The sequence below is a fragment of the Bufo bufo genome, chromosome 4 (assembly GCF_905171765.1).
Source record: "Bufo bufo chromosome 4, aBufBuf1.1, whole genome shotgun sequence".
Lineage (NCBI taxonomy): Eukaryota > Metazoa > Chordata > Amphibia > Anura > Bufonidae > Bufo > Bufo bufo.
Genome location: NC_053392.1, coordinates 499475432 through 499489097, shown reverse-complemented (window position 1 = coordinate 499489097; position 13666 = coordinate 499475432). Strand labels below are relative to the sequence as shown.

The following is a 13666-nucleotide window of genomic DNA, read 5'->3' as shown; positions in this document are numbered from 1 at the left end:
ATGGCTTTTGTTTCAAGATAACACGATGAGTTAAAAAAATTGAGTTAAGAGTTTGTGTGCTAACCCTGCTACATGTACCTCCTCTCTGCTCCCAAGTCCCTCTTGATGGGCAGGAAATGATCATTAAGCCAATCACTGGCTGCAGCAACAACCCACCTTAACCGGTGATTGCCTAATCGCTAATTTCCTGCATGTCAAGAGGTACATGGAAGCACGGGTGCACCTAGCTTTTCTGCTGCCTGAGTTGAAAATTGAAACTGCACCCCGCCCTCCCATCCCCATGCCAAATTTTCAACCTAACTTCTTCCTCCCTAACATTATATAGGGCTCTACAAAACATACAAGGTAATACAGCGGAACATACGTACCTCTTACATCCAGTGACGTCTCCTTTGATGTAGAATCTTGTAGACATTCTCTTTCCTCTTCTCTCCTTTGAGACCAGACCGCCATGATGATTTCTTTCAGCAGCGTCTCGTCAGAGTTTGACATCATCCTCCCACCTTCTCAACACTCCATTCTGCCACCCCCAATACTGTGCCAGCTATGCTCCTCAATATTATACTGCAGAAACAGCCCCCCTGAAAATACAAGTACCACACAGATAGTGCCCCCTTTAACAATTATTGGCACACAGTGCCCTAAAAAATAACTGCGCCAAGCAAATAGTGTCCTATTCCAGACTCACTTTTTTATGATTCACTTTCAACAGTGGTTTCCTCCTTGTTCGTCTTCCAATAAGTCCACTTTGGCTAAGACAGCGACAGATGGTGCGATCTGACACTGATGTACCTTGATCTTGGAGTTCACCCATAATCTCTTTGGAAGTTGCTCTGGGCTCTTTGGTTAACATTTGTATTATCAGTCTCTTCAATTTGTCATCGATTTTTCTCACGTGGGCACGTCTACGAAGATTGGCTACTGTCCCATAGACCTTAAACTTCTGAATAATATGTGCAACTGAAGTAACAGGATCATCAAGCTGTTTGGAGATGGTCTTATAGACTTTACCTTTAACATGTTTGTCTATAATTTTCTTTCTAATCTCCTGAGACAACTCTCTCATAGCTTTCTTTGGTCGAAGTTCAGTGTGGTACACACATGATACCAAACAGCACAGTCACTACTTTTTAGCCTTAAGGCCTCTTTCACACAAGCGAGTTTTCCACATGGGTGCAATGCGTGAAGTGAACGCATAGCACCCGCACTGAATCCTAACTCATTCATTTCAATGGGTCTGTGTACATCTGCACTGCGTGAGAATTGCAGCATGTTCTATTATCTGGCCCCATAGAAGAGCAGAGCTTCATTAATCAGCGCTGACTGCATGGGTACTATTGTTCTGTATATACACTGCTCAAAAAAATAAAGGGAACACAAAAATAACACACCCTAGATCTGAGTTAATTAAATATTCTTCTGAAATACTTTGTTCTTTACATAGTTGAATGTGCCGACAACAAAATCACACAAAAATTAAAAATGGAAATCAAATTTTTCAACCCATGGAGGTCTGGATTTGGAGTCACACTCAAAATTAAAGTGGAAAAACACACTACAGGCTGATCCAACTTTGATGTAATGTCCTTAAAACAAGTCAAAATGAGGCTCAGTAGTGTGTGTGGCCTCCACGTGCCTGTATGACCTCCCTACAACGCCTGTGCATGCTCCTGATGAGGTGGCGGACGGTCTCCTGAGGGATCTCCTCCCAGACCTGGACTAAAGCATCTGCCAACTCCTGGACAGTCTGTGGTGCAACGTGACGTTGGTGGATAGAGCGAGACATGATGTCCCAGATGTGCTCAATTGGATTCAGGTCTGGGGAACGGGCGGGCCAGTCCATAGCATCAATGCCTTCGTCTTGCAGGAACTGCTGACACACTCCAGCCACATGAGGTCTAGCATTGTCTTGCATTAGGAGGAACCCAGGGCCAACCGCACCAGCATATGGTCTCACAAGGGGTCTCAGGATCTCATCTCGGTACCTAATGGCAGTCAGGCTACCTCTGGCGAGCACATGGAGGGCTGTGCGGCCCTCCAAAGTAATGCCACCCCACACCATTACTGACCCAATGCCAAACCGGTCATGCTGGAGGATGTTGCAGGCAGCAGAACGTTCTCCACGGCGTCTCCAGACTCTGTCACGTCTGTCACATGTGCTCAGTGTGAACCTGCTTTCATCTGTGAAGAGCACAGGGCGCCAGTGGCGAATTTGCCAATCTTGGTGTTCTCTGGCAAATGCCAAACATCCTGCACGGTGTTGGGCTGTAAGCACAACCCCCACCTGTGAACGTCGGGCCCTCATATCACCCTCATGGAGTCTGTTTCTGACCGTTTGAGCAGACACATGCACATTTGTGGCCTGCTGGAGGTAATTTTGCAGGGCTCTGGCAGTGCTCCTCCTGTTCCTCCTTGCACAAAGGCGGAGGTAGCGGTCCTGCTGCTGGGTTGTTGCCCTCCTACGGCCTCCTCCACGTCTCCTGATGTACTGGCCTGTCTCCTGGTAGCGCCTCCATGCTCTGGACACTACGCTGACAGACACAGCAAACCTTCTTGCCACAGTTCGCATTGATGTGCCATCCTGGATAAGCTGCACTACCTGAGCCACTTGTGTGGGTTGTAGACTCCGTCTCATGCTACCACTAGAGTGAAAGCACCGCCAGCATTCAAATGTGACCAAAACATCAGCCAGGAAGCATAGGAACTGAGAAGTGGTCTGTGGTCACCACCTGCAGAACCACTCCTTTATTGGGGGTGTCTTGCTAATTGCCTATAATTTCCCCCTGTTGTCTATCCCATTTGCACAACAGCATGTGAAATTGATTGTCACTCAGTGTTGCTTCCTAAGTGGACAGTTTGATTTCACAGAAGTGTGATTGACTTGGAGTTACATTGTGTTGTTTAAGTGTTCCCTTTATTTTTTTGAGCAGTGTATATTGTAAGACTGTTGTTAAGGGGACACTTTACAGGATGTTTTCTAATTAAAAATACACATAATGGCACAATAAAGTATATTACAGCAAAGACTACAATTACTATCCCTACACAATATAAAAAATCATTGAAATGATAGTTACACTTATATGCTGCCCGATGTAAGGGTGGAATTTTATAGATACAGGTCTGTACTGCTAGTAGCCAAAATGACACAAATAAATGCGGTGCCATTTGGGTACTATGAGCCCTGAGAGAATACACCGGGAAAATAGTTCTGAGTCTGATGTACTCATGTGCAATGTTCCCACCGCCTTTCTCTCTGCAGTGACTGACAGGCACCTGTGTAAATGTGCATACACAGCAGCCTGTCAACCACTGTCCTGCAAAGCAGGCGTGAGTGCTCTACTCATGAATACACTGGACCGATAACCATGTCCCCAGGGAATTCTCTAGGGGCTCAAACAAGTCAAATGGCACAAAATACTTTTTGCTTTAAAAGGGTTTTCTGAGATTTAAACACTGATGACTTATCCTCTGGATGGGTCATCAGTATCTGATAGATGGCATCCGACACTCAGGGCCCCTGCTGATCAGCTGTTTGAGAAGTCACCAGCGCTCCTTGTCAAGCACAGCGCCATACATACATAATATAGCGGCTGTGCTTGTTATCGCAGCTCAGCCCTATTCACTTCTATGGGGCTAAGCTGCGCCTAAGCCATGTGACCGATGAACGTGCTGTCACTCCCGGGTGTCGAACCCCACCAATCAGATACTGATAACATATCCAGAGGATAGGACATCAGTATTTAAGCCTTGGAAAACCCCTTTAAGTCTACAGGTAGTTCAAATACCTTTTCCTGCTTGTTCAGCAACATCCTGAATCCGTCTTGCTTCTCTGACTCGGAGCCATTGCAGCTGCTATCTGCTTGCTGGAGAAGAGACTGTAGTTCAGCTTCTTCTTCAGTGATTTTAGCCTTCTCTGCTTTGATAATTCCCACTCTATGCTCATCCTCTGATTCTACTTCAGTGTCAGTATGGGCAGTGATATACCTGTAAGAAGATCACACTATGGTCTTTAAAGGAAATGGAAACTTATAATATAGAAGTCATAATCTCCTTTAACTTATTTTTCACATTTTTTCTATTTATTGTTGCTAATGGTTACCATGAAGATAAGTGACAGCTACACTACTGCATCTATAGTGTGACCACAACTGAGGGACACAAAACAGAAAGCAGACATCAAATAACCTATAAAAGGATGTGATCTGGAGCAACATGGAAAGAAAGCATAGGCTCTTCACGTGGGGGTGATGCATAATGGAGACGAAGTACAGTTGCAGTATTTGTTACTACAAGGTTCATTTATTAAACTGAAATACGCCTATACTGGGCGACTTCTCCCCGCTCACGCCAGGTCTAAAAAAAGTGGGCCGGAAAGGGGATGACAGCAGGCCCATCTCATTTACCTTTTCAAAGGTCTAATTGTAGGACAGCTAGAAAGCGGTCTTACATGTAGGGTTGTTTCGGGTATCGAACTTTCGATACCCAATCGATACTTTTAGGCCGGTATCGATATGATACCGCAATTTGTCTTTTATCGATACTAGCCTATGCTACTGCACAACCCAGTATCAGAGAATATGGATCGCGCTGCTCTCAGCGTGCGCCATGTTCCCTCAGCTGCACAGGGAAGAAGGAAACAGTCTCTCCCTCCCCCTGTGCTGCTGCTGCCGCTGCCTCCGATGAGAGCGCAGAAGGGCGGAGGAGGGGCTGTGGCCACTGCGCCACCAATGATAACTAACGTTTAATACATTACAAATGCAGGCGGGGCAGAAACACATTGCCGGCACCCTGTCTCTGACAGGGCGCTGCGATCTGCGGCAATTAACCCCTCAGGTGCCGCACCCGAGGGGTCAACTGCCGTTGATCACAGCTCCCTGTCAGAGGTCCAATACCGGCAATGTGTTTCTGCCCTCCCCCCCTCCCCAGTATTAAAATCATTTGCGGCAGTGGCCACAGAGTCCCCCTCACCTCCTCTCATTGATGGCAGCTTCTGATCGGAGCCCCAGCAGTGTAATTGCTGGGCTCCGATTGGTTACCATGGCAGCCAGGACTCTACTGAAGCCCTGGCTGCCATGGTAATCTCCCTGCTGCTGTGTGTACTATGCACAGGGCAGCAGGGAAAGTGTGAGATCCTATTCACCTTAATAGAGCTCTATCAGGGTGAATAGGACAAGGGATCCCAGGTCTTAGCCCCTAAGGGGGGAAATAGTTATTAAATTAACTTTAAAAAAACAAAACATACAAAAATATGAAAGTATAAATCACCCCCTTTCCCAATTTTACATATTGAAAATATAAACAATAAATAAATAAAATATTTCATATTGCCATGTCCAAAAAGTCCAAACTATTAAAATATTAAAAAATATCTATGCTGTGAACGCCGTAAAATAAAAAGAAAAAGAAAAAAAAAAACTGTGCGATTCGCCCTTTTTTTTTAGTCACCTTGTCCCCCCCCAAAAAAATAGGATAGGGCTGTTCGATTATGGGCCGGACACAAAATGCGGAATGCACGCGGCTTTTTGGGGGGTTTTATTTTTTTTGCGTGGTATTGAATGGTATCGAGTATCGCAATACTTTTTTATGGTATCGAAACCGAATCAAAATTTTGGTATCGAAACGACCTTACTTACAAGTAGAAGCAGCGGAGGATAAAACGCTGATCTTAATTAATGTGCCCCCATGTATTAAGATTTGGAGGAGTTGTACAGGGTTAGAAAAAAGAATTAGATGTTACAGAAACAGTATCACTCTTGTATGCTTGTCAGGGGTCCACAAATTGGACAGTATCTCACAAAGCTGAACTCTGATTTGGACATAAATAGCTTAGAAAATCGTTCAGGAGAGCTCAGAGAGGTACAGGAGTATAGCCAGCCTTATGGATTAATCACAGAATGGCTTTCTGCAGCTGTTCTACACTGTAAAATATAGAAGCTGTAGAAGCCAAACAGTGCAAATTTTTTATTAAAAGGTTTTATTACAAAAACTACATAGCGTTTAAGATGTCTCATTATTCGGAATTTAAAAGTTGGCAAGTACGCAAAGAACCTTGAGGTCTGTCCAATGTCTCTTTGGCAATAAACTTATTAAAACTGAACATCCTATGCTTCCCACAATCATTATATGCAGAGATCAACCTGCATAATGCATACATGCATCCTTACCATACATTCCCAATCTGCTTTGTTTTCAGTGTCACTTAATCATTTTAAAGGGCTCTTGTGAGTGTTCAATACTGATAACTTATACTCAGGATAGGTAATGGTCCAATTCCCAGAACCCCCAACAATCAGCTGTTTGAAGAGGCTGCAGTGCTCCAGTGAGCACCATGGTCTTCTTGCAGCTTACCAAGCACAGCGCCGTCCATTATATAATGACTGTGCTTGGTATTGCAGCTCAGTCCCATTCACTTGAATGGGACTGAGATGCCTGTAAGCCATGTGACCAATTAACATGACGTCACTGGCCTAGGAAGAGGCCACCGAGCTCACCAGAGTGCTATGGCCTCTTCAAGCAGCTGATCATCTGGGGTGCTGGAAGTCAGACCTCTACCGATCAGATACAGATTACCTACCCTAAAGGTAGGTCCTCAGTATTAAACACTTGGACAACCACTTTACTGTAACTGGGGTCCGTTTCAACATAGACTTTACAACTTCACTCATTTCTCCCCTTACACTTTGTATGTTTTACCACATTAACCACCTCAGCCCCCAGTGCTTAAACACCCTGAAAGACCAGGCCACTTTTTACACTTCTGACCTACACTACTTTCACCGTTTATTGCTCGGTCATGCAACTTACCACCCAAATGAATTTTACCTCCTTTTCTTCTCACTAATAGAGCTTTCATTTGGTGGTATTTCATTGCTGCTGACATTTTAACTTTTTTTGTTATTAATCGAAATTTAACGATTTTTTTGCAAAAAAATGAAATTTTTCACTTTCAGTTGTAAAATTTTGCAAAAAAAACGAGATCCATATAGAAATTTTGCGCTAAATTCATAGTTCTACATGTCTTTGATAAAAAAAAATGTTTGGGTAAAAAAAAAATGGTTTGGGTAAAAGTTATAGCGTTTACAAACTATGGTACAAAAATGTGAATTTCCGCTTTTTGAAGCAGCTCTGACTTTCTGAGCACCTGTCATGTTTCCTGAGGTTCTACAATGGCCAGACAGTACAAACACCCCACAAATGACCCCATTTCGGAAAGTACACACCCTAAGGTATTCGCTGATGGGCATAGTGAGTTCATAGAACTTTTTTTTTTTTTGTCACAAGTTAGCGGAAAATGATGATTTTTTTTTTTTTTTTTCTTACAAAGTCTCATATTCCACTAACTTGTGACAAAAAATAAAAACTTCTATGAACTCACTATGCCCATCACGAAATACCTTGGGGTCTCTTCTTTCCAAAATGGGGTCACTTGTGGGGTAGTTATACTGCCCTGGCATTTTAGGGGCCCAAATGTGTGGTAAGGAGTTTGAAATCAAATTCTGTAAAAAATGACCTGTGAAATCCGAAAGGTGCTCTTTGGAATATGGGCCCCTTTGCCCACCTAGGCTGCAAAAAAGTGTCACACATCTGGTATCTCCGTACTCAGGAGAAGGTGGGGAATGTGTTCTGGGGTGTCTTTTTACATATACCCATGCTGGGTGAGATAAATATCTTGGTCAAATGCCAACTTTGTATAAAAAAATGGGAAAAGTTGTCTTTTGCCAAGATATTTCTCTCACCCAGCATGGGTATATGTAAAATGACACCCCAAAACACATTCCCCACCTTCTCCTGAGTACGGCAATACCAGATGTGTGACACTTTTTTGCAGCCTAGGTGGGCAAAGGGGCCCATATTCCAAAGAGCACCTTTCGGATTTCACAGGTCATTTTTTACAGAATTTGATTTCAAACTCCTTACCACACATTTGGGCCCCTAGAATGCCAGGGCAGTATAACTACCCCACAAGTGACCCCATTTTGGAAAGGAGAGACCCCAAGGTATTCGCTGATGGGCATAGTGAGTTCATGGAAGTTTTTATTTTTTGTCACAAGTTAGTGGAATATGAGACTTTGTATGAAAAAAAAAAAATAAATCAGCATTTTCCACTAACTTGTGACAAAAAATAAAAAATTCTAGGAACTCGCCATGCCCCTCACGGAATACCTTGGGGTGTCTTCTTTCCAAAATGGGGTCACTTGTGGGGTAGTTATACTGCCCTGGCATTTTCCAGGGGCCCTAATGTGTGGTAAGTAGGTAAATGACCTGTGAAATCCTAAAGGTGCTCTTTGGAATGTGGGCCCCTTTGCCCACCTAGGCTGCAAAAAAGTGTCACACATGTGGTATCGCCGTATTCAGGAGAAGTTGGGGAATGTGTTTTGGGGTGTCATTTTACATATACCCTTGCTGGGTGAGAGAAATATCTTGGCAAAAGACAACTTTTCCGATTTTTTTATACAAAGTTGGCATTTGACCAGGATATTTCTCTCACCCAGCATGGGTATATGTAAAATGACACCCCAAAACACATTCCCCACCTTCTCCTGAGTATGGCGATACCAGATGTGTGACACTTTTTTGCAGCCTAGATGCGCAAAGGGGCCCAAATTCCTTTTAGGAGGGCATTTTTAGACATTTGGATACCAGACTTCTTCTCACGCTTTGGGGCCCCTAGAATGCCAGGGCAGTATAAATACCCCACATGTGACCCCATTTTGGAAAGAAGACACCCCAAGGTATTCAATGAGGGGCATGGCGAGTTCATAGAAATTTTTTTTTTTTGGCACAAGTTAGCGGAAAGTGATATTTTTAATTTTTTTCTCACAAAGTCTCCCGTTCCGCTAACTTGGGACAAAAATTTCAATCTTTCATGGACTCAATATGCCCCTCACGGAATACCTGGGGGTGTCTTCTTTCCGAAATGGGGTCACATGTGGGGTATTTATACTGCCCTGGCATTCTAGGGGCCCTAAAGCGTGAGAAGAAGTCTGGAATATAAATGTCTAAAAAATTTTACGCATTTGGTTTCCGTGAGGGGTATGGTGAGTTCATGTGAGATTTTATTTTTTGACACAAGTTAGTGGAATATGAGACTTTGTAAGAAAAAAATAAAAAAATTCCGCTAACTTGGGCCAAAAAAATGTCTGAATGGAGCCTTACAGAGGGTGATCAATGACAGGGGGGGTGATCAATGACAGGGGGGGTGATCAATGACAGGGGGGGTGATCAATGACAGGGGGGGTGATCAATGACAGGGGGGTGATCAATGACAGGGGGGTGATCAATGACAGGGGGGTGATCAGGGAGTCTATATGGGGTGATAACCACAGTCATTGATCACGCCCCTGTAAGGCTTTATTCAGACGTCCGTATGCGTTTTGCGGATCCGATCCATCTATCAGTGGATCCGTAAAAATCATGCGGACGTCTGAATGGAGCTTTACAGGGGGGTAATCAATGACAGGGGGGTAATCAATGACAGGGGGGTGATCAGGGAGTCTATATGGGGTGATCACCACAGTCATTGATCACGCCCCTGTAAGGCTTCATTCAGACGTCCGTATGCGTTTTGCGGATCCGATCCATCTATCAGTGCATCCGTAAAAATCATGCGGACATCTGAATGGAGCTTTACAGGGGGGTAATCAATGACAGGGGGGTGATCAGGGAGTCTATATGGGGTGATCACCACAGTCATTGATCACGCCCCTGTAAGGCTTCATTCAGACGTCCGGATGCGTTTTGCGGATCCGATCCATCTATCAGTGGATCCGTAAAAATCATGCGGACGTCTGAATGGAGCTTTACAGGGGGGTAATCAATGACAGGGGGGTAATCAATGACAGGGGGGTGATCAGGGAGTCTATATGGGGTGATCACCACAGTCATTGATCACGCCCCTGTAAGGCTTCATTCAGACGTCCGGATGCGTTTTGCGGATCCGATCCATCTATCAGTGCATCCGTAAAAATCATGCGGACATCTGAATGGAGCTTTACAGGGGGTTGATCAATGACAGGGGGGTGATCACCACAGTCATTGATCATGCCCCTGTAAGGCTTCATTCAGACGTCCGGATGCGTTTTGCGGATCGGATCCATCTATCAGTGCATCCGTAAAAATCATGCGGACATCTGAATGGAGCTTTACAGGGGGTTGATCAATGACAGGGGGGTGATCAGGGAGTCTATATGGGGTGATCACCACAGTCATTGATCATGCCCCTGTAAGGCTTCATTCAGACGTCCGGATGCGTTTTGCGGATCCGATCCATCTATCAGTGCATCCGTAAAAATCATGCGGACATCTGAATGGCGCTTTACAGGGGGGTGATCAGGGAGTCTATATGGGGTGATCACCACAGTCATTGATCATGCCCCTGTAAGGCTTCATTCAGACGTCCGGATGCGTTTTGCGGATCCGATCCATCTATCAGTGCATCCGTAAAAATCATGCGGACATCTGAATGGAGCTTTACAGGGGGGTGATCAGGGAGTCTATATGGGGTGATCACCACAGTCATTGATCATGCCCCTGTAAGGCTTCATTCAGACGTCCGGATGCGTTTTGCGGATCGGATCCATCTATCAGTGCATCCGTAAAAATCATGCGGACATCTGAATGGAGCTTTACAGGGGGGTGATCAGGGAGTCTATATGGGGTGATCACCACAGTCATTGATCATGCCCCTGTAAGGCTTCATTCAGACGTCCGGATGCGTTTTGCGGATCCGATCCATCTATCAGTGGATCCATAAAAATCATGCGGACGTCTGAATGGAGCTTTACAGGGGGGTAATCAATGACAGGGGGGTAATCAATGACAGGGGGTGATCAGGGAGTCTATATGGGGTGATCACCACAGTCATTGATCATGCCCCTGTAAGGCTTCATTCAGACGTCCGGATGCGTTTTGCGGATCCGATCCATCTATCAGTGGATCCGTAAAAATCATGCGGACATCTGAATGGAGCTTTACAGGGGGGTGATCAATGACAGGGGGGTAATCAATGACAGGGGGGTGATCAGGGAGTCTATATGGGGTGATCAGGGGCTAATAAGGGGTTAATAAGTGACGGGGGGGGGGGTAGTGTAGTGTAGTGGTGCTTGGTGCTACTTTACTGAGCTACCTGTGTCCTCTGGTGGTCGATCCAAACAAAGGGGACCACCAGAGGACCAGGTAGCAGGTATATTAGACGCTGTTATCAAAACAGCGTCTAATATACCTGTTAGGGGTTAAAAAAAACACATCTCCAGCCTGCCAGCGAACGATCGCCGCTGGCAGGCTGGAGATCAACTCTCTTACCTTCCGTTCCTGTGAGCGCGCGCGCCTGTGTGCGCGCGTTCACAGGAAATCTCGGCCATCGCGAGATGACGCGTATATGCGTGACTGTGCGCAGCGCTGCCACCTCCGGAACGCGATCCTGCGTTAGGCGGTCCGGAGGTGGTTAAAGGGAACCTGTCACCTCCAACAAACATCCCAAGCCGGCAGCAGTACCTTAGAGTAACCAGCAGCATGTTTGTAACGATCATTTCCTTCCTGCAGCAGATGAAGCAAAAGCTGTAAAAACGTTCTTTAAAAGGAGTCTGTCACCTCCATATGGCCATATACAGTGCTTACATGGCTCTGTAGCACACCTATACATGAATGTAATGGTACCTTTGTTCTTTTCTTTAGACTTGCACCAGCAGGAAAAACGAAGTTTAATTCATATGCAAATGAGCACTCGCAAGTGCCCAGGGGCGGCGTTCAGTGTGTAGGTGCCCAGGCTGCTCTGCCTTCTTTTCACTTTACTCCTCCCAAGCCTCTTCCTTTGCCTGCCCTCCAAGTCCGGACCCATCGATGAGGCAAGAGACTTGGAGGGCGGCCAAAGGCAGAGGCTGGGGAGGAGTAAAGTGAAAAGAAGGCAGAGCAGCCTGGGCACCTACACACTGAACGCTGCCCCTGGGCACTTGCGAGTGCTCATTTGCATATGAATTAAACTTCGTTTTTCCTGCTGGTGCAAGTCTAAAGAAAAGAACAAAGGTACCATTACAATCCTGTATAGGTGTGCTACAGAGCCATGTAAGCACTGTATATGGCCATATGGAGGTGACAGACTCCCTTTAATCCCCTACCGATGCGCTTCTCTAGGCAGTGGCCTCCTTGCTTCAAGTCACGGTAACCACGCCCCCTTCCCTGCCCCTTCGCTATGACTGGCAGCCAGCGCTGTCAATCACAGCGAAGGGGCAGGGAAGGGGGTGCGGTTACCGTGACTTGAAGCAAGGAGGCCACTGCCTAGAGAAGTGCATCGGTAGGGGATTAACCCCTTCACGACTGCAATACGTTTATATACGTGATAATTGCACATGCCCCGTGCAGCTATCACGTCTATAAACGTCAAACCAGCTCTTTAATCCAAGCGCTGCAAAGCGCTTGGATTAAAGCTTCTGCCCCTGCCCTGCTGCTGTCACGGACAGCATACAGTGCAGTAATGCCGGCAAGGGACCAATCAGAGTGCCCCTTGCTGACAATCGATCCGATTGGTTAGTCTGTGCAGACTAACCAATCGGATCGCGGCAGTGAAAAAAATGCCGGTTTAAGGCTCTGATCTGCGCTCTGCAGATCAGAGCCTGAGATCAGGTAGTGTCTCTGTGGCCCCCGATCTGTGCCCTCTGTGGCCCCCGATCTGTGCGCCTCTAAATCCCCCCTTCCGCGCCTGCTCCTGATGCAGTTCCCCCGCCCGATCCATATTCATGTAGTCCCTGATGCGGTCCGCCCCATGCATTCTCCCTGCCCCTCCTGCCCCAGCCTCCCTTAATGTTGGTGGCCGTACCCCCCCCCCCCTTTCCAGCGCTGCCCCCGATCCCCCTGCTGTGTGTGATGGCGGCGGCTCCATTCCTGAGCCGCCGCCATCAGCAGAGAGTGTCAGCTCTATGCTGACACTCTGCTGTAACCCCATAGATGCCGCGGTTGCGTCATCCATGGGGTTAATAGAGGGAGGGAGCTCCCTCTCTCAACCATCGGGGCTGCAGCGCTGTGATGCCAGCGCCCGATGGTTGCCATGGCAACCGGACGCTTTGCAAAGGCGTCCGGTTGCCATGGCAAAGGAGTCCGGTGTTGCCACCTACAGGGCATCTAATAGTATTATACTTTGCAATGCAAGAGCATTGCAAAGTATAGTACAGCCATCAGCTCCACTAGATCTTCATGATCCAAGAGCGACTTGATAAAAAAAGAAAGTGAAAATAATAAAAATGAAAAATAAATAAAAATGTAAATGAAAAAAAGAAATTGCCTGTTCCTATAAAAAAAAGTGAAAAAATAAAATACACATATTAGGTGTCACCGCGTCCGTAACGACCGTCTCTATAAATATATCACATGATAGACCCCGTCCGATAAACACCATAAAAAATAAAAAAAAATGCCAACATTTTTTTGTCACCTTACATCACAAAAAGTGCAACAGCAAGCGATCAAAAAGGCTTATGACCCCCAAAATAGTACCAATCAAACAGTCACCTCATCCCGCAAAAAATTATACCCTATTTAAGACAATCGCCCAAAAAATATAAAAGCTATGGCTCTCAGACTATGGAGACACTAAAACATCATTTTTTTGGTTTCAGAAATGCTATTATTGTGTAAAACTTAAATAAATAAGAAAAAGTATACATATTAGGTA

At 45.7% G+C, this 13666-nt stretch overlaps 1 protein-coding gene and 1 non-coding gene across 3 annotated transcripts in view; one reads left to right on the top strand and one right to left on the bottom strand.

Moving 5' to 3' along the window:
- Positions 1-13666, bottom strand: part of RMDN2 (regulator of microtubule dynamics 2) — a 124977-nt gene that overhangs the window by 76553 nt on the left and 34758 nt on the right. For both annotated transcript variants that reach the window (XM_040429612.1, XM_040429611.1), the window contains exon 3: positions 3789-3987. In XM_040429612.1, the coding sequence (XP_040285546.1) occupies positions 3789-3987 (199 nt within the window). The remainder of the gene's footprint in view (positions 1-3788; positions 3988-13666) is intronic.
- Positions 12856-12941, top strand: LOC121000217. Its single transcript, XR_005778841.1, has one exon. It is a non-coding gene; the product is annotated as a small nucleolar RNA SNORD71 (small nucleolar RNA).